This window comes from Leuciscus leuciscus, assembly GCF_965113295.1.
Source record: "Leuciscus leuciscus genome assembly, contig: SUPER_11_unloc_10, whole genome shotgun sequence".
NCBI lineage: Eukaryota > Metazoa > Chordata > Actinopteri > Cypriniformes > Leuciscidae > Leuciscus > Leuciscus leuciscus.
In genome coordinates, this window is record NW_028118537.1 from 147409 (window position 1) to 170394 (window position 22986).

At 36.5% G+C, this 22986-nt stretch overlaps 1 protein-coding gene across 1 annotated transcript in view; it reads left to right on the top strand.

Moving 5' to 3' along the window:
- Positions 1-22986, top strand: part of LOC309510075 (NACHT, LRR and PYD domains-containing protein 3-like) — a 112139-nt gene that overhangs the window by 31308 nt on the left and 57845 nt on the right. The window contains exon 4 of the mRNA XM_082191173.1: positions 7482-7652. Within this exon, the coding sequence (XP_082047299.1) occupies positions 7482-7652 (171 nt within the window). The remainder of the gene's footprint in view (positions 1-7481; positions 7653-22986) is intronic.

Genomic DNA, 22986 nt, shown 5'->3' on the forward strand with positions numbered 1-22986 from the left:
GAAACTTTCTGAAGAATTGTTGAAGTGTTCAGATGATAAGATTGTTGTTATAGTGGGTGATTTTAATTGTACGGTAGATCATAAATTGGATAGGAATCATGAACAGGGTTTTTCCTGCATAGAGAATTATGAGGCGGCCGCCTCCGTCAAATTTCGGGCCGCCTCCGTCTGTCGACAAAAACTCAAGACGGAATCACATGATTAGATACCTCTTTTCCACCGACACGATTCTGCAGCGGGTTCACGGCCGGGTTCCATTCCATTCTCAAACCGTTCTGCGCATTTCGACTGCATCAGAATAAGCACGAGCCCGGCCCTGGCCCGAGACGCTCAAGCACAAGTCCGACAGCTCATCAGAATTATCAGCCCGAGTCCGTTTTTTTTATTATTATTATTACACAGCGGCAGCCTGCCCTATTTGCAGCCATTAAAATAGGTCAGTTTTGTTAGTTATGTTTCTTTTCATTTCTTTATCATGTTAATTTAGACAAATGTTTTGGAGCATTTTTTTTTAAATGAAGCCGAACCGACAGCGAGTATAGCCTACAACATGTTTGATCAATTTAGCCTCTCAAATCAACGCTAATAGGCTACTTTACTTGGCTACAATCCATAGATAGGCTATAAAACACTTCAAGCATATCACACAGACAGTTAATTTAACAAATGATTATTTATTAAACCACAGTGAGTAAAACAACTTTTTTTGAAATACTGAGGCAGGCTCAGGCTGCTCGAACCAGCGCTCGCAAACGAAAGGAGCAATAGCCTATCTAAACCAATTAAATTAAATAAACTTGCAGGTTATCTTACCTCAATAATGCACGACAGAACATGGCCATTCTTTTTTCCAGTAGTTTCCAACAGTTAAACGAAAATAAAAGTCCAATCAAACGAAAAGTTAGAGCAGTCTTTTACAGAGCATCGTGGAGAAAAAGAATAGCATCCACAGTGTAGCCTAAGGTTTTAACCCAGTCCTCCTCTCTTCTATCACTCTTCCCGCTGCGTTTTAAGTTGGCCATCTGTGATTTTTTCTCTTAATATTCTCCATTATTTGCACATGAGGTGAATCGTGGGTCGCGCTGATGGGAAACCTTCTGTGTGTGTGTGCGTGCGTGCGTGTGTGCGTGCGTGCGTGCGTGCATGAGACTGTCATGTCATGCATATGTCACTGTGTAATTATAAGATTATGAAAGTTATGAGGTTATGAAATGTCTTTCTATGTTTGTTTTTCTATCGTCGTCGTCAGCTTCTCATATTTTTTTAATTAATGTCTAAAAATATAAAAAGAAGGATAACCCAAAAAAAGCCTGAGGCCCGGGCCGCATGTGAATTATGACGTGAGAATTGGCCCGAAGCCCGGCCCTAGGGGCATAAATAAGTCAATAATAATAATATTGGCACGTCGGGCTCGGGCTGAAATGCAGGGCTTTAAGCACCAAAACGTGCTTGTCTCAAACGGAGCAAGGTAAATTTCTGCGAAAGCGCACGAGCCCCTGCCCCTCCCCCTTTTCAACATCACCTGTCAGTTATCACAACCTCCACAGACGCACGAAAGTCAAGAAGCACCTTCTCTGCAGCATCGAAGTGCCTTCACTTGTCACAGCCAGGTACCGATACTGTTTTTCTTAAGCTTCGGCTCTCAAACTAGTTAGGTTACTTAAAATATATCCATAGAGCCAGCCTGACTTAGGCAATAGCCGAAATTCTTCTGCCGTTTTTATAAAATAAGCTATCACAAGTAGCAGTCACGTAATTTACTAGTACTGTTTTGTAATTTCATGGCCCCCTATGAACTGTAAATAAAATCAAATTATCTGATTATTAAAATGCCTAAAAATAAATAAATACATGCTTGAAAAAAAGTTTTTCACCTTCTAGTGGTCATTATACATAAAAAGATGCACCAGATTAATGCATTTATCTTTGAAATGTACAAAATTTTCTTACGGGGGGGCATGCCCCCGGACCCCCCTAGAGGAACCGAGCTATCGGATTTTGCTACCTCCGCCTCATTTTCAGCCAGGAAAAACCTGATGTTCTTAAATCTTTAATTAATAGACATAGTCTTGCAGATTTGTGGAGGGATGTTTATCCTCAAGTTAAACAATATACTTGGCTGAAAATTAATTCAAATAAGGTTTCTGCTGCCAGATTGGATCGTTTTTATATTGAGGAATGCAATAAAGGAAGATTTTTTAGTAATCGTATTTCCCCTACATCTATATCAGATCATCATTATATCTCTATGTCTATGTCTGTCTTGTCACCTAAATCCTATAAGTCACAGTGGCACTTTAATAATACATTACTTCAAGATCACATCTTTGTGCACTCTTTTGGTCTTTTGTGGAAGTCTTGGAGAGAAGAGAGAGGTAGTTATTCATCTCTTAGTCAATGGTGGGATCTGGGAAAAGTCCAGATAAAGGTTTTTTGTCAACAATACACAGCAAATAATACTGAGAACTTGAAAGTGAAGATGAAGATGATAGAGCAAGAAATTCTTCAACAAAGTCTCCGCAATCAGGGAGGAGGTGATATCATTAAAGAGAACAAAGGCCTTTTGAAGGATTTATTGGAAGAGCAGGAGAAGGAGACACTTGTCAGAACAAGATATGTGAAGTGCAATGAAATGGATGCTCCAACTGCTTTTTTTTTTCGGACTGGAGAAAAAAATCTAAAGAGCAGAAATTTTTTCACAAACTGAAACTTCCTAATGGCAAAGAAATAACCAATCAACGAGAAATGATAGTTTCTGCTATTTCTTTTTATGAAAAACTTTATCAGTCCGAATTTTGTGATGAAGTAGCAGTTGAAGAACTTCTTCTAGATCTTCCACAGTTGTCTAAAGAAGAAAAGATGGAATTGGAAGAATTCTTGACTTTTGATGAGCTTTCAAGTGCTGTGCAAGGGCTGAACAGTGGCAAATCTTCTGGTGTGGATGATCTCTCTGCTGAGTTTTTTAAAAGCTTTTGGAATGTGATTGGACATGATTTGTATGATGTTTTTTTGGAGTCCTTTAATCAAGGTGTTTTACCCCTAAGCTGTCGGAGGGCAGTGTTGACATTAATCCCTAAGAAAGGAGATCTTGGACTTTTGTAGAATTGGCGCCCTGTGTCGTTGCTGTGTACTGATTTTAAGATACTGTCAAAAGCTATAACTAATAAGTTGAAGAAATGTATGGCAACTATAATTCATGAAGATCAGTCATACTGTATCCCTGAGCGGACAATTTTCGACAACTTGTTTTTGCTAAGAGACATTATTGCAGTTGCTAAAAAACATCAAATTGATATTGGACTCTTATCTTTAGATCAAGAAAAAGCTTTTGACAGAGTGGATCACTTTTATTTACTAAAGACTCTGAAGGCCTTTGGCTTTGGACCACAATTTGTCTCTTGTATTAAACTGCTTTACAGTGAAACATCTAGTATGCTTAAGATTAATGGTTGTCTAACTAGACCTTTTGCAGTAACAAGAGGTATACGACAAGGATGCCCTCTTTCAGGACTTCTATATTCAATTTCTATTGAGCCTTTGTTGTCACATTTGAGGAAACGACTATATGGATTCTGTATTCCTGGTTTTCCAGAGATCCCACCTGTAAAACTCACAGCTTATGCTGATGATATAACTGTTTTCATAAGGAACATTGATGATATGGCTGCTTTGACTTCTAGTTTGAAAACTTTTCAAAAAGCTACATCTGCTAGAATCAATTGGGATAAATGTACATCCCTTCTGTTAGGCGAGTGGAGGGATATAGATCCTCCTCAAATCCCACAACAATGTGAATGGATCAAAGATGGTTTTAAAGTTCTTGGGGTATATTTAGGATCTGATACTTATATGAAAAATGATTGGGAAGGATTAGTTGATAAAATTGTGGGGAAACTACAGAAGTGGAGATGGATTCTCCCGAGGTTATCTTTCAGAGGGAGATGTTTAATCGTTAATAATCTGGCAGCCTCAATGTTGTGGCACAGATTTACAGTGTTGAATCCCCCTGAAGAGTTATTGACTGGTATTCAAAAAGTCTTTGTTAAATTCTTTTGGGATGGTTATCATTGGCTTCCTCCTGGAGTTTTGTATCTCCCAGTTGTAGAAGGTGGTCAAGGACTTATAAATCTGGAGGCGAGAGTTAAGACAATGAGGTTTCAAACATTACAAAGGCTATTATATTGTTCAGATAAGATACCCTGGATTGCATTAGGTTTGTCTGTTTTACAAAGTATTGGGGGAGTTGGATTAGCTAAGCAGTTATTCCTAATTGAAAAATCTGTCCAAAATCCAAATCCAAGAGTAAGTGTTTCTTCTTCTAACTTTTATGTAACTGTATTAAAGGCCTGGCAAATGTTAAAAAAATTGAGAGATGATGATAAACATTATGGTGTTTTAGAACCATTGTTTTTTAATCCTCTCTTTAAAAGGAATTCTTCCATTCTGAGTTCAGTAATTGACAAGTTTTTAAACACAGGAATAGCTACTGTAAAAGATTTAATTGATTTTTCAAAGGGTCAATGGTATACGGCTAAATCTATAGCTAATAGAGTTGGGCTTAGATCAGAAAGATGTGTTGAAGGGATAATTGGAGATCTTAAAAAATCTTTTCCTCAGTCTTTCTTGACCTATGTAAACAATTTTATTGAGAATTCCAGATCTTCGAGTTAATATAAGTCTTGATTTGGATGAAGATTTAAATGATACTTTATTGAAAAGATTTGAAGATGTATTGTTTCATAATGTTGGCAAAAAGATATTGTATTGTATGTGTGTGAAATCCTTGTTTTATACTCAATTGAAAAGATGTGTTGATACTAAATGGAGAGAACATCTATCAATTTCTTCGGAAATAACTCCATCATGGAGGTGTTTGTATAAGCCCCCCATTCCTAAGAGGTCTGGGGACCTCCAGTGGAGAGTACTCCATTGTGCGGCAACTAACAGTTTTGTATCAAAATTTAATGAGATGGTTTTATCTGCATGCCTTTTTGCAATATTCTCGATACTGTTTTTCATTTTTTTTGTGATTGTTCAAGATTAATTCCTTTGTTTGAATTGTTGGATAAAATGTTTACTAAGCTTGGTTTTATGTTTACAAAAAATATGTTCATTTTTGGTGTGAAGTATAAGAAAGAATGGAAGGTACAATGTACACTTGGTAATTTTCTTGTGGGACAGGCAAAGCTGTCTATTTTAAAATCCCATACATGTAAGAATGAAGGAGAAGATGCTGATTTGCTTGGAATGTTTAAAACTCTTGTAGAGGGCCGGGTTGTTATGGAATATGCATACTGTAAATTAACAAACACAGACACACACACACACAGATACAGAGAGAAATGAACTAGTTAGACTGCAACAGTAAATTTTGAGAATATGCGTAATAAAATCAATAAATGAAGAAAATACAAAAGAGACTCTCTCTCGCTCAAACACACGCACACACACTCACACACACACACTCACACACACACTCACACACACACACAGAGAGAGAAATGATCTGGTAAGACTGCAACAGCAAATTTTGATAATATGCAAAATAAAATCAATAAATGAAGAAAAATACAAAAGAGACTCTCGCTCAAATGCGCACACACACACACACACACACACACACACACACACACACACACACACACACACACACTCACACACACACTCACACACACACACAGAGAGAGAAATGATCTGGTAAGACTGCAACAGCAAATTTTGATAATATGCAAAATAAAATCAATAAATGAAGAAAAATACAAAAGAGACTCTCGCTCAAATGCGCACACACACACACACACACACACACACACACACACACACACACACACACACACAAAGAAATTAACTGGTAAGACTGCAACAGCAAACTTTGAGAATATGCGAAATAAAATCAATAAATTAAAAAATACAAAAGATCTCTCTCTCTCTCTCTCTCTCTCTCTCTCTCTCTCTCTCTCTCTCACACACACACACACACACACACACACACACACACACACACACACACACACACACACACACACACACACACACAACAAACAAACAAACAAACAAACAAACAAATAATAATTGTTTGGTCTTATTTTAGCCTAATAGGTGTTCCTGATATCTGCTGCATATGCAACAATACATAAATTACAGTTTGTATGTACATAGTTAAAATAATATTTATTATTATAATTCAATTTTTATTCCTGTTTTTTAACCTACAGTTTGATAATGATTGTTTGCTGTTGTTATTTTATTGTTTTTGCTGTTAGATCATAATTGCTGTTCCCTTCTGAAGTTTTATTACCATTTATAGAATTAAACTGAATAAAATACCAATTAATTGCAAAATGTCTGTATAAAGTGTTTTGAATTATCACTATCCATCCCTTATTTTGTTAGATTTTTTTAATTATCAAATACCGATTAACAAAAATGCTTGCATTGTGTTCCTTTTCTAACCAAACGTTATTGTTTGATTGTAATCATAATGCAAAACCTGATACTTATGTAACAAAAATATCTAAACCTTAAAAAAAATAGTCTTTTAGAATGTCTAAATATATATCTAAATAAATTTTAAAAAAACTAATAAAATGGAGAAATCATGTCTAAAAAAAACAATGGGAATCAAAAAGCCTCTCTATGTATTTATATAGTGAGCAACAGTACAGCCTACAGGCGGTTACACGACATTACACAAGTTTTTACTTTTTAACGCCACTGGATGACGCTTTTCTCACTTCAAAAAATGGATTTTAAAGGCCTGCACTATTGTGACATGTTGCATTTATTGAAAAATAATAATAATACAAATAAAAATATGAATTCTAATGGAACAAAATGCTCATACATTTTTTTTTTAGTAGTACCATAGAAACCTTTCTAAATTCGAAATAATAATAAAAAAATATTATTGAACAAAAATATGACTGAATTATAAGATTGTATTAGATTGCTACGAAACTATTAATTAGCAATAGCATATATTAGCATGCTAAATGCTAAGCATGAAATCCAATTGTAATATAAGTAATAAACATATTAGAATTATTTATTTATTTTTAAATGGCCATTAATGGATAATTGATAAAGTTACACTTCAGGTGTTATTAATGTTATCTCTTTATCACTCCATAGTTACAGCACTGCATGGTATTTGTCCCTCAGTTTCTCCTCAAGTTCATGGGCAATCTTTAATAAAATATTAATTTTACACACTGTTTACACAGCGTCATTGTTCTCTACAGGTTGAAATATTGTGGAGTCACAGATGAAGTTTGTTTGAGGAAGATCTTGCATTCGTTTGAGAGTGCTTATATTTAAATTAGACTTTGTGATGTTTTTTACCCATGTTTGAATTTTTTAACAAAAAATGATTTGTGATCAAGCATTAATTGACGGACCCCCTGCAGTACGGCTGCGGACCCTTGTGTTAAACTGATCTGATCTGAACTGAGAGAGTGAAGAGTGTTTCATTGTCTCTACAGGTTGAGTGATTGTGGAGTCACAGATGAAGGTTGTTCTGCTCTGGCTTCAGCTCTGAGATCAAACCCCTCACACCTGAGAGATCTGAATCTGACTGGGAATAAACTAGGAGATTCAGTTCATCTGCTCTCTGCTGTACTGGAGGATCCTCACTGTAAACTGGAGAAACTGGGGTAAGATGAACTCTCTGATAAACACATATTTTGTCCTTGGTAAATATATGATGTATTAGTTATTTAATAGTTTTTAACTTTTTTACTCAATCACCAACTTTGCTTGTTAAACTCTAGCTTGTTTTCGGGTCTGAAGAAGGAGTCCAACCAAACAATTACACATCCACACAACACAGATGAGAGACAAATGAATACATTTTATTGAGAGCTCATTTTCTGTACAATTATAGTTTGACCAGGAAAACCAAAACCAGTATTTTATGTGTGATTCATAGACACTCAGTTAAACAATAAATTACAAGTGATACTTACTTCAGTCCAAATGCACATTAAATAAATATTCAGTTAAATCAGTGAACATCACAGGTGAGCCAATGCTTGATTAAACATGCTAATCCTAAAACATAAATGTTCTCCCCAGTATATACAGTACTGTGCGAAAGTCTTAGGCATGTTAATATCCCCCCCCCCCCCCCAAAAGATGGTTTTAAGTCAGTTATTTATATATTTTGCTGTAATGTGTCAGTAGGAAATATCAGTTTAGATTTCCAAACATTCTTTTTGCCATTAATTGTAATAATCCAGTGAGATTTGTGTATGCACAAGGAATCTGACAACAGCCGGTATGATCTGATCTCACCATCATCGAGTCCGTCTGTGATTACATGAAGAAACAGAAAAATGATTAACATGCCTAAGACTTTTGCACAGTACTATATAGTATATATATATATATAATTACTCCACATCACAAACAAGACAAAACATTACACAAATACACAAAGTATAAATGTTATATTAAAACAACAGTGTTTTTGAACTGACAGAGTTACAACACCCACAGACTTCCATAGGAATCGAGGAATGCGGAAGTAAAGTTTTGTATTGCAGTAAATATCATTACAATAAGGCAAAACAAAACTATAATAAATGTCCTAAAGAACAGAGCACAATATAAAAAAAGGAAAAAGAAATAGAAATAGAAAAAAATAATAATATCAGGGACAAAAAGGTTTCTAATAATTAACATTTCTTTAATAAATTGATTAATCTTCCACTTTTCAATGTTGACATTCTCTGATCCTCTTCGGTTTAAAAATGATTCATCTTGCTTCATCTGAATGGGATGACACTTGGTGACGTTTGTTGTATTAGCTTTGTGAACACACACAAAATAATCATAGACATGAATCGGATATGGTAAAGGGTCGTAAAAAAAAAAGTGTCACACTTGGTTCCTTCAAAAATGACCGACAGGAAATGAATGGGAAATACGAAAACTCAGAGAAACTTTTGGTGGTACAAACTACAAATCAGCCGCTGTGCAGAAAAAAAGTGCACAGCAATGAAGGAGTGACGCAAATAAGACCCCCCCCCCCCCCCCCCTCTCTCTCTCTCTCTCTCTCTCTCTCTCTCTCTCTCTCTCTCTCTCTCTCTCTCTCTCTGTGCGCATGTGCGGCGTGTTTGTGGGGAGCGCGTGAGCAAGGAGTGTGTGGAGTTGCCAGTGGTGGAATGTAACGAAGTACAAATACTTTGTTACTTTACTTAAGTACATTTTTCACGTATCTGTACTTTACTTAAGTAGAATCAATAGTGCATACTTTTGACTTTTACTTCGTTACTTTTTGCAGCAATTATTATACTTTCTACTCCACTACATTTCTACAACGTTTCGTTACATTTTCGGATCAGTTTTTCCCCTGCCAAAACAGGGATTGAAAAAAATCTCCATGTTTTCGGTGCTGATCGCGTTGGTGGCGCTAACAATAAAGCACCTAAAAGCTGTCACAAAGAACCAGCAAAAGTAATGAATATGTCAAATATAGCAAGAAGACATTTTAATTGTTTATTAATAAACAAGTGTTTTCTGTGTCGGCTGCAAAGATGAGGTTGACGATACTGATACGCGATCTTCGCAGTAGTGAACGCGCCAGAGAGAAATGCGCATTTCATACGGATTATAAGCAGAGAGCAGTCGGTTTTCTTTCGTTTTGAATTGTTCTGTTTAAAAGTACACATTTAAAGCTGTCTAAAGATATATTTATCAGGTCTGTGAGGCAAGTAGGATACCTTATACGCTGAGTTTCGGTTCATTTATGAGACGAGCTCCAGTTCACTCGCCAGCGCCTACGTGTCGTGATTATCTATTTTCTACTTATTTATTAAATCCTGGCAATTGTTTGATGAAACATTGATTAAAATTGAGATACAATTAATACAAAACGAAATTCAAATTTAAAAAAGGCTTTGTGCTTTCTGTTTGAGGTCTCAGTGAAAGTTTTAAAGCAGTCTTTTAGTGCCTTTCAGAGCGGTCACGTCTGTAACATTGTTTTTTCCTCATAAATGGGAACACGAAAAATAAAATAAAATGAATATGTTATGTTCTGTGGAGAGCCAACCCTTCATCCGGTGGGTATTACTTTTGGTTTGCGCAGTGTAATTCACAGAATTACAAAAAAATATTTTTCTACCTAAAAGTTAAATATTGTTTGTGTCCCGTAACGCATGTGTAGCCTAGATTTCCCATTAAATATAAAACGCATACTGATATTTTTCAATATGTATTAAATGCATTTTCTGAGAATTTATATTTCAAGTTTTTACTGCAAATGTCCCGTTTATAACGATGGAATTGCCAAATATTAAATAATTTATCCTCAACTAGTTTTGTGGTGTAGGGCTACGTATTGTATAATGTTAACTTCAAAAAAGGGGTGTGTCGCGATTCTGCCTTCTCCCTTCTCACACCGTTCGTAGATCTGAGTGTAGCGATTTCGGATTCATATTGTTACAGCCCTAATTATTAGAATATAGACATTAAGAGAATAAATTGTTATGCAAGTACTTTTACTTTTAATACTTAAAAGTACATTTAAAATCAGGTACTTTTTACTTAAGTAGGGTTTTCATTGTGGTACTTCTACTTTTACTAAAGTAAATATGTCTCTGGTTATTTGTACTTTTACTTAAGTACTGAGATTCAGTACTTCCTCCACCACTGGGAGTTGCTGAGTGAGTTGAACTTTTCCTTTCTGAGTTTATTTATTTATTTTGAATATTGCTGTAAGTTAGAGGAGAAGGTGTTATAGTGGCTATTTTTGTCAGTTTATCTGATAAAGATGGGCTCAAATTCCGATGGATTTTCCTGTTTGTCTGCTCGGCACGCGTGCAAGTGCATGCCGTCAGATGAGTCTGTGTCTATTGAGAGTGTTTTGGTCGCTATTGGTCGAGAAATAGGTGCACAAAACATAATGTCCGCTTCAAGAATGAATAAAGCAATTGTCGTTTTTCTGAAGGAAATCGAAATGGTTAGTCAATTGGTGGAGTGTGGTTTAACTGTTCAGGATGTATTTGTTCCAATTTTACCTTTGTCTTTCTAAAAGAGTGATGTTGTCAAACGTACCTCCGTTTATTTCTGATAAAGCGCTCGAGTCTATCTTAGCTCGTTATGGAAAATTGGTTGGGAAGATTAGAATGATTCCTCTAGGACTGAAAAATCCAGAGTTGAAACATGTCATGTCTTTCAGACGTCAGGCTCTGATGATATTAAGCGCTGAATTTGAAATGCTTGATGTGTCTGTTAAATTGACAGTGTTTGGTAAGGACTATACAATATTTATCACTACTGAGACTATGAAATGCTTTGTTTGCGGAAAATACGGCCATATTAAAACAGGTTGTCCTGTTGTGAAAGAGGCTCAAAGCGCAAAGAATGGTTCAGTGCAAGATTCAATTGTTTTGGAGAATAACGAGTTGGTTAAACCGACTATAGAAAGCGCTGCAGTTGATTTGAATGCGGAAATTGACGTGTCTACTGAAATGAGAGAACAGTTGCCTCAGGGTGGCAATATTGAGATTACAGAAACGGATGCGATCATTCCTGATGCTAGACAGAGTGGAATGAATGACCCTGTAGAGATTGTGGAGGAGGTAGAACAATCTGGAGAACAAGATGGGTCTAAAGTGAGGGATGTCTTGGATGAGGTGCAGGCATCAAATAGGGATATGTCCCAAAATGATGCTGAACCAATATCACAGGATGTTGACAGTGATCCGGATAGTGAGTGTTCAGACTTAATCACTGATGAATTGGATGAATTCAATTCTCAGGAAAGTACTGTTGGGCGATTAAAGAGGATCTGGTATTATAGTTTGGATGAATTCTTGAATGCTACAAAAAAACAGAGAAAACCAAAGATTGAAACGTATTTTCCTGATTTGAAGCTTTTTATTGATTCCTCTGCTATGGCTATGAAGAAAGCAACACTTGAGGAATTAGATCAGCCTAAGCGTTATCGTTTAAAAAAGTTTGTAAGTGCTGTCAGAAAAAGAGTAAAGAAAAGTCCTTAAAGAGGTAGCCTATTATGTATTGGAAATTACATCTATATTGGCATTTATTCATTTTCTCTTTTTTCATCCTGATGGTATCCTTTAATATCGGATCCTTAAATATAAATGGATGTAGGGATGTACGAAAGAGAGTGACTTTATTTAAGTATTTACAACTTAAAAAAGCAGATGTAATTTTGTTGCAAGAGACTCATACTGATGCCTGTAATGAGACAGATTGGATAAATGAATGGGAGGGCAGTATTAGTCTTAGTCATGGTACGAACGTGAGTGCTGGTGTTGCGTTTTTATTCTCAAAGCGTGTTAAAGATAATCCAGTTTTCTTAGAAATAATACCAGGACGCCTTCTTAGAGCTGATTTAATAATAGGCAATAATAGTTTTTCTTTTTATAATATCTATGCTCCTAATATAGGAAGCGAGCGCTGTGATTTTTTTCTGAAACTTTCTAAAGAATTGTTGAAGTGTTCAGATGATAAGATTGTTGTTATAGGGGGTGATTTTAATTGTACGGTAGATCATAAATTGGATAGGAATCATGAACAGGGTTTTTCCTGCATAGAGAATTATGAGGCGGCCGCCTCCGTCAAATTTCGGGCCGCCTCCGTCTGTCGACAAAAACTCAAGACGGAATCACATGATTAGATACCTCTTTTCCACCGACACGATTCGGCAGCGGGTTCACGGCCGGGTTCCATTCCATTCTCAAACCGTTCTGCGCATTTCGACTGCATCAGAATAAGCACGAGCCCGGCCCTGGCCCGAGACGCTCAAGCACAAGTCCGACAGCTCATCAGAATTATCAGCCCGAGTCCGTTTTTTTTATTATTATTATTACACAGCGGCAGCCTGCCCTATTTGCAGCCATTAAAATAGGTCAGTTTTGTTAGTTATGTTTCTTTTCATTTCTTTATCATGTTAATTTAGACAAATGTTTTGGAGCATTTTTTTTTAAATGAAGCCGAACCGACAGCGAGTATAGCCTACAACATGTTTGATCAATTTAGCCTCTCAAATCAACGCTAATAGGCTACTTTACTTGGCTACAATCCATAGATAGGCTATAAAACACTTCAAGCATATCACACAGACAGTTAATTTAACAAATGATTATTTATTAAACCACAGTGAGTAAAACAACTTTTTTTGAAATACTGAGGCAGGCTCAGGCTGCTCGAACCAGCGCTCGCAAACGAAAGGAGCAATAGCCTATCTAAACCAATTAAATTAAATAAACTTGCAGGTTATCTTACCTCAAAAATGCACGACAGAACATGGCCATTCTTTTTTCCAGTAGTTTCCAACAGTTAAACGAAAATAAAAGTCCAATCAAACGAAAAGCATCCGTAGTTTCCAACAGTTAAACGAAAATAAAGTCCAATGAAACGAAAAGTTAGAGCAGTCTTTTACAGAGCATCGTGGAGAAAAAGAATAGCATCCACAGTGTAGCCTAAGGTTTTAACCCAGTCCTCCTCTCTTCTATCACTCTTCCCGCTGCGTTTTAAGTTGGCCATCTGCGATTTTTTCTCTTAATATTCTCCATTATTTGCACATGAGGTGAATCGTGGGTCGCGCTGATGGGAAACCTTCTGTGTGTGTGTGCGTGCGTGCGTGTGTGTGTGTGTGTGTGCGTGCGTGCATGAGACTGTCATGTCAGTCATATGTCACTGTGTAATTATAAGATTATGAAAGTTATGAGGTTATGAAATGTCTTTCTATGTTTGTTTTTCTATCGTCGTCGTCAGCTTCTCATATTTTTTAAATTAATGTCTAAAAATATAAAAAGAAGGATAACCCAAAAAAAGCCTGAGGCCCGGCCGCATGTGAATTATGACGTGAGAATTGGCCCGAAGCCCGGCCCTAGGGGCATAAATAAGTCAATAATAATAATATTGGCACGTCGGGCTCGGGCTGAAATGCAGGGCTTTAAGCACCTAAACGTGCTTGTCTCAAACGGAGCAAGGTAAATTTCTGCGAAAGCGCACGAGCCCCTGCCCCTCCCCCTCCCCCTTTTCAACATCACCTGTCAGTTATCACAACCTCCACAGACGCACGAAAGTCAAGAAGCACCTTCTCTGCAGCATCGAAGTGCCTTCACTTGTCACAGCCAGGTACCGATACTGTTTTTCTTAAGCTTCGGCTCTCAAACTAGTTAGGTTACTTAAAATATATCCATAGAGCCAGCCTGACTTAGGCAATAGCCGAAATTCTTCTGCCGTTTTTATAAAATAAGCTATCACAAGTAGCAGTCACGTAATTTACTAGTACTGTTTTGTAATTTCATGGCCCCCTATGAACTGTAAATAAAATCAAATTATCTGATTATTAAAATGCCTAAAAATAAATAAATACATGCTTGTAAAAAGTGGGGTTTTTTTCACCTTCTAGTGGTCATTATACATAAAAAGATGCACCAGATTAATGCATTTATCTTTGAAATGTACAAAATTTTCTTACGGGGGGGCATGCCCCCGGACCCCCCTAGAGGTACCGAGCTATCGGATTTTGCTACCTCCGCCTCATTTTCAGCCAGGAAAAACCTGATGTTCTTAAATCTTTAATTAATAGACATAGTCTTGTAGATTTGTGGAGGGACAAATTTATTTTTTGATTAAAGGTGAACTAAGTAACTTTTTTTACCTTAACTGAACAGCTTCGGAGTCATTGGAATGGTTATATTACTTATTTCGGGTTGAATGGTGGTCGTTTCGCACCCCCCTGGTGCCCGTGAGCGGAAAATCCGCACTTGCAACTTTGAGCCGGCGGGCCGCCGGCCGCTGCGTCAGGAAGTCTCGCGTGATATCAGGTCTCGCGATGTAAACAATTGCTTTACGGCCAAAAGAAATCTGCTAAAATGCTGTCATTATTGCGCTCCCTCACGCTGTCCGAACCCGAATGAAGAAGACGTTTTAAAGAACGTCCCATCTGCTTTGATGTCGTTAATCTATAGCCTCTGGTGTCTGAGAATCACCAACGAGTTTTTACAACAGTGTTGTCAAATATCTATTCCGAAGCTGTGGGGGGAGCTCTAGCGAGAAACCTGCGAGAATACAGCGAAGAAGTCCCGAAGCTACTGGCTGTGTCCAAATTCAGGGTCTGCATCCTCCTTAGGATCCTTCCTACCCGGTTGAAGGAGGAGGGGTCCTCCGACGACCGCAAAACCCGGAAGTCGGTGTTTGTGAATTTGGACAGCCTACCCTTCTTTCAGTTCCCTCCCTTACCCGTTGCTCATATCCTGTCGCCTAGCAACCGTGACATAAACACTTCTGTCTGCTCTTTCGTCCCTAGAAGCCTTAAAAACAGCTTCAATCACTAACAAATTAGCTGTGTGTAAGGGGATATTCACACAGGCAGTAAGGAAGAAGCTAGTTTACGAAAGTAATGTTGTTTTTTTTACATATAAACGTACAAATGTAAAAAAAAATGCTTAACGCTAAAACAAAATGCCTAACTAGACAACCACTGAAAATGTTTTTTGTTTTTTTTTAAACCCAGTTTTTAAAAAACTTACATCGAAAAGCATACTCCTCTCCCTCTCCCACTCCGCTACCGCTCGCTTCGTCCGCCATTACGCTCTGCCGAAAAGAATTATGGGATAGGTAGGACGGGAAAGGATCCACCACACCCATCCTTCCAATTCGGGGAAAATGAGGACGTATTTGTGGGCCGCATTTGAAGGATCCTACGAATTTGGACAGCCTTCGTCGCGGCGCTGTGACGTAACATCCTTCAAATGAGTACTCCGAAGGATGTAGACCCTGAATTTGGACACAGTAACTGAGTGCTGCTTTAATTGGCGGCGCTTGGTTAGTGCGTAATGCATTGGTCAATAAAAAGTCAGCGTTAGTTTTTTTTTTCTGACACCCCATGAAACACGTAGATCAGCGGCCCATTTGGTTCTTTTCTTGATTGACACTGGGCTAGCCCAATCACACCTTTAATGTGAAGTATAGAAATATACTCTTTCAAGTATAGAAATTAGTACAAAACTAATTATGAAAGTTTCCTTTATTTTTCAGTGCATTTGTTTTACAATATATGGCTATTACTATCATGGGATTAATATTATAACTATTATTATGTACTAGTAATGTAGACAGACACTGTAACTAAAATCATTTTCACCAGATTGATGAATTTAACATTAAAAAGCACTCTCTCTCTCTCTCTCTCTCTCTCTCTCTCTCTCTCTCTCTATATATATATATATATATATATATATATAAGTTGATTGGATTGGATTTTTTGCTGCCGCATCCTTCTCACCTTTTTTACCCCTGACCTGTTTTCATGCCTGCCAACAATAAGAAATACATGAGGCTGAAGATCTCTCTCTCTCTCAGCCTCACGGGCGAATCTGAGGTACAGAAAAAGGCCTCGAATTCCCTGCTGCATTTCATTAAATAGCCAGGACCTCTTTCACTTGGAAATATCTTTTAACAATGGAAATTTGCATTCAGAGGTTACACCTTTGGGTGTAGGGAGACCATTTGTCTAGAGGCCAACCCCTCCTTGTGTGCTAGTTATCCATAAACTCTCAAAAACCTTATTACCTTTTGTTTTACTTATTTGGAAACGAGACATTTGTACCAGTCGCACTGTGACATTTTAAATGATACCAAACATGAAAAATACTCTGTGATAATCATTCACATTAAACTATACATTTTCTTGGGTGATTTACATGTGGTCTCAGCATGAGAGAGGGGGAGTGAGGAAGAGGAGGAGAGATGTGTTCTGAGGTGTAACTTTGCCTCACAAATGCTGAGTTCAAATGGTAATTTCCAGAGAGGTCCTTTGTCCTCTCAGGGTCTGGGTGCTCCCCAAACAGACTGTCCGGCATTTCCTAATTGATCAATTCTTACAGATTGAACACATGAGCTGCTCTTCAGGAACATGATTCTGCAGGACTGAGTCACTGAAATACACACTGTCACATCACAATCAACACTTCAGTCTCTTGATTTTAAACCGACTCGATCTCAACACATTCAGAACTGAGAAATGAAGAACATGCTGGATTTATTCTTGCAGTTCATCACGTTCATCTTTCTGCAGGGACTGTTTTTTTAAATATTCTTTACACGATTAAAACAAATCATTACTCCATACGTACTGTATTAGTACAGATCTAAAGACTAGATGTTTAATAATCACGTTTTGAGCTCTTTGACATTTTAGATCTCAGTCCAATGATCCATCAAAAAATTTTATTTGTGCTTTAAGTTTGTATTTTCTCTTTAATAATGGATTCACTGCTAAACTGATCTGAACTGAGAGAGTGAAGAGTGTGTCATTGTTCTCTACAGGTTGTGTCGTTGTGGAGTCACAGATGAAGGTTGTTCTGCTCTGGCTTCAGCTCTGAGATCAAACCCCTCACACCTGAGAGATCTGGATCTGACTGGGAATAAACTAGGAGAATCAGCCGTGAAGCTTCTCTCTGATCTGAAGAATGATCCACATTATAAACTGGAGACACTATATTGTAAGTAGATTATTTACTAAAGATTACAAAATACAGTAATTTGTAACATATTTCGTTAGATTACACAAGCTTTGTAACCTAATCTAAATAATTTAGAATACTTTGGAATATTAATAAGGTTTGTAACACAAAGGGTCCACCAAACATAGGACTTGGTTTTCCCCTGCATATTATTTTAATAACATCAGTTTTACACAGTATTTCTTGAAGAAAAAAATGTTTTTTTAGTTTTTAGTAAACATTTAGTTTAATATTTTAGTAAAATATTTGTTATATATATATATATAAAAAAATTTTTTTTACTGATGCAACACAATGCATTAAAAGCTGGGGTGTGTAAACTTTTTAAATTCCATGAACAGGATAAATTGTAATTATTTTGTCTGTGAAACCGGGAAGTATTCGCTTCTGAAGGGCAGTACTGGATGAAAAAAAAAAGATGATCTTTAAACAAAATGTACACATCATCATAATCCTGTTTAAAGTTTACACCCCCTGCTCTTAATACATTGTTTCCTCCTTGAGCATCAGTAAATGTTTTTACCTTTTGTAATAGTTGTGTACGAGTCACTCAATTGTCCTTAATGTAAAAATATGGATCTCAAAATCATACAGTCATTGTTGGAAAGGTGTCAAATATGCAGAAGATTCTGGAAAACCTAAAAATGTGCAAAACCTGGAGGATTTTTCTGGAGAACAGCGAGTTTAACTGCTCATGATTCTTACTAGGACTGTAAGTTTCACTCTCGGTCCCATCACCGATCAGTAAAAAAAAAAAAAACTGGTTTTTGTACAGTGTATTTACATAATAATTTGAATGTAATAAGATAACGTTCATTTTGGATGAAGACCTATTTAGCCTGCACAAAATGATCATATTCATCTGAAATGATGGGTCAATCTGATGATCATCATGTTCACAAGAAAGCAAACAGAAGACAGAGCATAAAAGATTATTGAATTTACAGTTTGCTTGTTTTTGTGTGTAACATGATGTTTATTCATTTATTCTTATTATAGAAGGTATAATATCTCACCACTGTAATAGAGGAACTGCAAACTGTCAAAAGTAGCTCTCATTTGTCCACTGGCCAAAGTGTTTTAAAGACACAGCTGTGCAGTGTTGAGCTCACTGCTGTCCTGGGACACTGAAACCATTGTGGAACATTACCTTGAATATGTGCAGGAAGAGCTTCTCTGATCTGATCAAACTCTGTTTCTGTGCAAATCAATCCATGCATTATAACTGTAACCATAATAATACCAGGCATGTGTGACAGTGAGTATCTGTTGTCTCATTTCACTGGCCAGCTCTGTGTAATTCTCTCTGCAGTGGCTTTGAGCTCCAGTCCAGGGCTGCGTTTCCCAGAAGCATTGTGAAGTTGATCGTGAAGACCATTTGCCACCAATGTCCTCTACGATCAACTTATCTCACAATGCTTTGGGAAACGCAGCCCAGGTTTTTCTCTCAGATACCCAGACATTGGCCTATTGTGAGAGGAGATTTCTTTGTACCGCATATATCCAGAGTCTTTATTGCGCAACCACAAACTCTAAAATACAAATCTGGCAATCCCCATTCCCCAGGTTTAACAGTTTCATTTTCAATACTCTCTACCCAGGCTCTGGGCAGACTTGTCTTAATATTTTCACACATCGAGTCCACTTTTGACATTTCGATTTCATCATCCCACTCCGAAACACAATCATATAAGGCTCTATTAGGTAAGAACCCTCTTACATCATATGCTATATCCTATATCCTTAACTTGTCTCACTCCTGCTTTCATATTTTTTTTTTTTTTTTTTTTTTTTATCCTTTATTTTACCAGGTGATGTCCCATTGAGATAGTCAAATCTCTTTTACAAGGGAGCCCTGGGGCAACAATTACACAGGTTACACAGAATCACAAAACAGACAAAAAAACAAAAAAACAAACTGATCTACAGTACATATAAAACAATGTAAAATAACATAAAAGGCTCATTGAAAACATGTGCATTGTTCAATTTTGGATTGTTTAAGTAATTGTTTAAAATGTTCAAGAGGGATAAGAAACGAAAGCTTCAAAACTTTTTGGAGTAAATTCCAACACCAAGGAGCAGCATAACTAAAAGCAGTCTTACCAAATTCAGTTGTTACACGCGGGATATTTAGAGCCAGAATGTCAACGGAGCGGAGATTGTAAAGGTAATGATTCCTGGTCAACAAACTAGTAAGATAGCTGGGTAAATTACCATTAATAGTTTTAAAAATAAAAATGTGCCAATGGAACCATCTACGCAGACCTAAAGAGCTAAAGCCAGTTGCCTCATAAAGACGACAGTGATGAGTGCGTGACTTGGCATTAGTAATGAACCGTAATGCACCATGGTAGACTGTGTCAAGTATATACAGCGTGGTAGAGGCAGCGTGCATATAAATAACATCCCCATAGTCCAAGACTGGTAAGAAAGTGGCACTGATCAATTTCCTCCTAGCTTGGAGAGTAAAACAGGATTTATTTCTAAAATAAAAGCCGAGTTTTACTCTCAGTTTTCTCACTAATTTTTCAATATGAACTTTGAAGGTTAGCTTTTCATCAATCCACAGACCAAGATATTTATAAGATGAAACATTTTCAACACACTTCCCATCTAGTGTGGAAATGGCTAGGGCGGTTGATGCGGGTACAGTGCGAGACTTTGTGAACTGCATCACTTTAGTTTTACCAACGTTTAATACCAGCCTAAGTTCAATGAAGATGGTCTGTAATAAATTAAAAGACTGCTGTAGTGATTGATAAGCTTGAGCTAGAGTGGGGGCGGAACAATATAATACTGTATCGTCTGCATAGAGGTGTATTTTGCCATTATCTGCTACAGAGGCAATTTGTACAAATATACAATTTGTCATAAAACACTCTCTCTTTCATTCTAAAATTTGGATATAAAAATATCGGTTGTTTTAAAACTTGATTTATATTTTCACACTCATACTGTATATTTCTGTATATGACCTCTGCCCACACACTTAGCACTTCCTGATAAAACAGCGGCATTTTGTCATACATCGGCTTTTTCAATCCCATAAAAAGCCCTTCTTCCCCACATCCACTACATTTGTCCAGCACATCCTTCATATAACCTTTCCATCCATACTCCACTTTATCACATAAATACTTTTTCATCGTTTTTACCCTTATGGCCTTCTTTTTAACTTCTAAGTCAATCAATCCTAATCCTCCTTCTTTATAACTTGCAATTAATGTTTCCTTGCTATTTTAACTCCTTTCCCTCCCCACATAAAATCATTTGTTATCTCAGTCATCTCATTAAGAAAGCATGACAAATCATCAAGGGTGTTTCAGGCTATGATTAGGTTAGGGTGGGCTGTGTTTTATGTTTGTCAAGCAATTGGGAAATAAAACGCAAAAAATGCAATAAATGTAATACATGCACAATTAAACCCTTACCCCAACAGAAAAGGGACATACATTCTTTGTATGTTTGAAATAATTCAAAATTATAAAGCAAAAGATTTTTGTGGTTCATTTTAGCAATATTTAGGACTAATCCTAAAGTGTGGCATGAGGGGCACTGGCAATCAAATTGTGATTTTAGTGTGTCATCCACTGTCTCTGCTATGCAACTGCAGCTCAATAACATATGTAATCAAAACAATGTTAATATCACCAACTGTCCATTTGGAGAAAAATGAATATTAGCAAAGCATGAACTAATACTGAAAACCCTAGTAAGTTGTTTACCCAACCCTTTGTTGTTTTGAGAACAAAAAAACATTGATTAAAGATTCAACCCCTGAAAAATGAATGGTTCCACAAATCTGTAGAGAATGACAGGGAAACAATAGCGAAAACAACTAAATAAAGTGTTATTATCTTGGCCTTCTCAGGTGTGTATATCAGGTGTGTGTCATGTTCATATGGTCACTGTGATCTGCTTTCAGCATCCTCAAATTCAAAAAGAATCCCAATACATCAAGTATCTGTGTTGTGATGATGAGTTGACCATGACTCTGTGGGTGACTGGGATACGTATTGCAAAGGTGAGCAGAAACCAGGCCACACACCAAAAACCAAAATAGATAATGATTAATTATTGTATAAATGCAAGACACTAAGTTGAACTTTATGCAGCAAATTAAACTATAAATTATAGTTTACAATGCAAAAACATACTGTAAATTGTAGCTGTATTGTGTTGGGTCCTATTGTGAGCTGTCTACTTTGTCAAAAAAAAATTATAATAATGAAAACCTACCTTATTAATGGTCTTGTTTTGTCATGATTTTGTCATAGTATGGTAAGCAGTTATATGAAAACTACAAAGCCGCTGTGAGGAAAGCAGCCGGCACTGGAAGCTGGGCTAACCGCACTATCCAGGCCGCCTCCAGTGCATCCACACCCTCCCCTACACCTAAAGGTAGAGATAATGAGCTAAATAGATTGTTATAAAATGTATCATATATATCTTTATATAAAAGGATTTTGATGACATTTTTGTGTTTATCTTTCAGCCAAAGCTGCGAATGGACACGCTCCTCAGCTTCCGAAGGACACCAAGGTACCTCTAAATCTATCAGTTGCCTTAGTAATGAAGAACACCATAATATAATACCATAAATAATATAAGTTCATGGACCTTATGTGTGTTATGTAATGTTTTCAGACACTTAACTGCATGTTAATTGCAATTAAACAAAAAATTGTTTAAATTTGACACACTTAAGTACATCTTTTTATAACATTTCATAATTACTTCAGAATGTACTGAAAAGCATTTATAGTAAACTAAAATATACATATATCATTTCTATTGAAACTTGTCATGTTTAAAATATTTAATTACACATTTGTTGTGATGAAGTTGCCAATTACAACTTTTAGAATATATTAACATTAAATGTATTAACGAATAACACACTACAGTTAAAATTATAATCAAATTTATATGTGCTCTAGTAGTTATTATAAATAAAAGTTTAACTGTTAATTTGTCATGATTGCAAAGTACACTTTTTAAAATTGCACTTAACTCTGTTAAGAAACAGTCATGAAAGTGCAGTGTCTTTAAATACACAAATAGTGGCCTTTTATTTAATGAATAATATATTATCTGAAAATATATATTTTTCATTAAATATACTTTAAAGATTTAAAGTATACTTCAAGAGCAGTAAAATTAAGCACACTACTTTTCCACAAAGGGTGACGGTTCCTTTAGAGTTGTTTTAATCCCATAAATAATAATATTATTTAATATATATATATATCAGTGTGTGTGTGTGTGTGTGTCTTACTGATTCCTTACTTTTTTTTCTTTTTTTTTGTCACAAATGACACCATTTCCTGAGAATGGCCAAATAACTTTATCAAATGAATTAATTATAGTACAATTAGAGAAAAAAACAATCCAGCTAATATTTACCTTTAGAAGAAATGCAATCACATATGAATCCTTTTCTTCATTTCCCAGAAAGCTCAACTTTGCTTTGAAC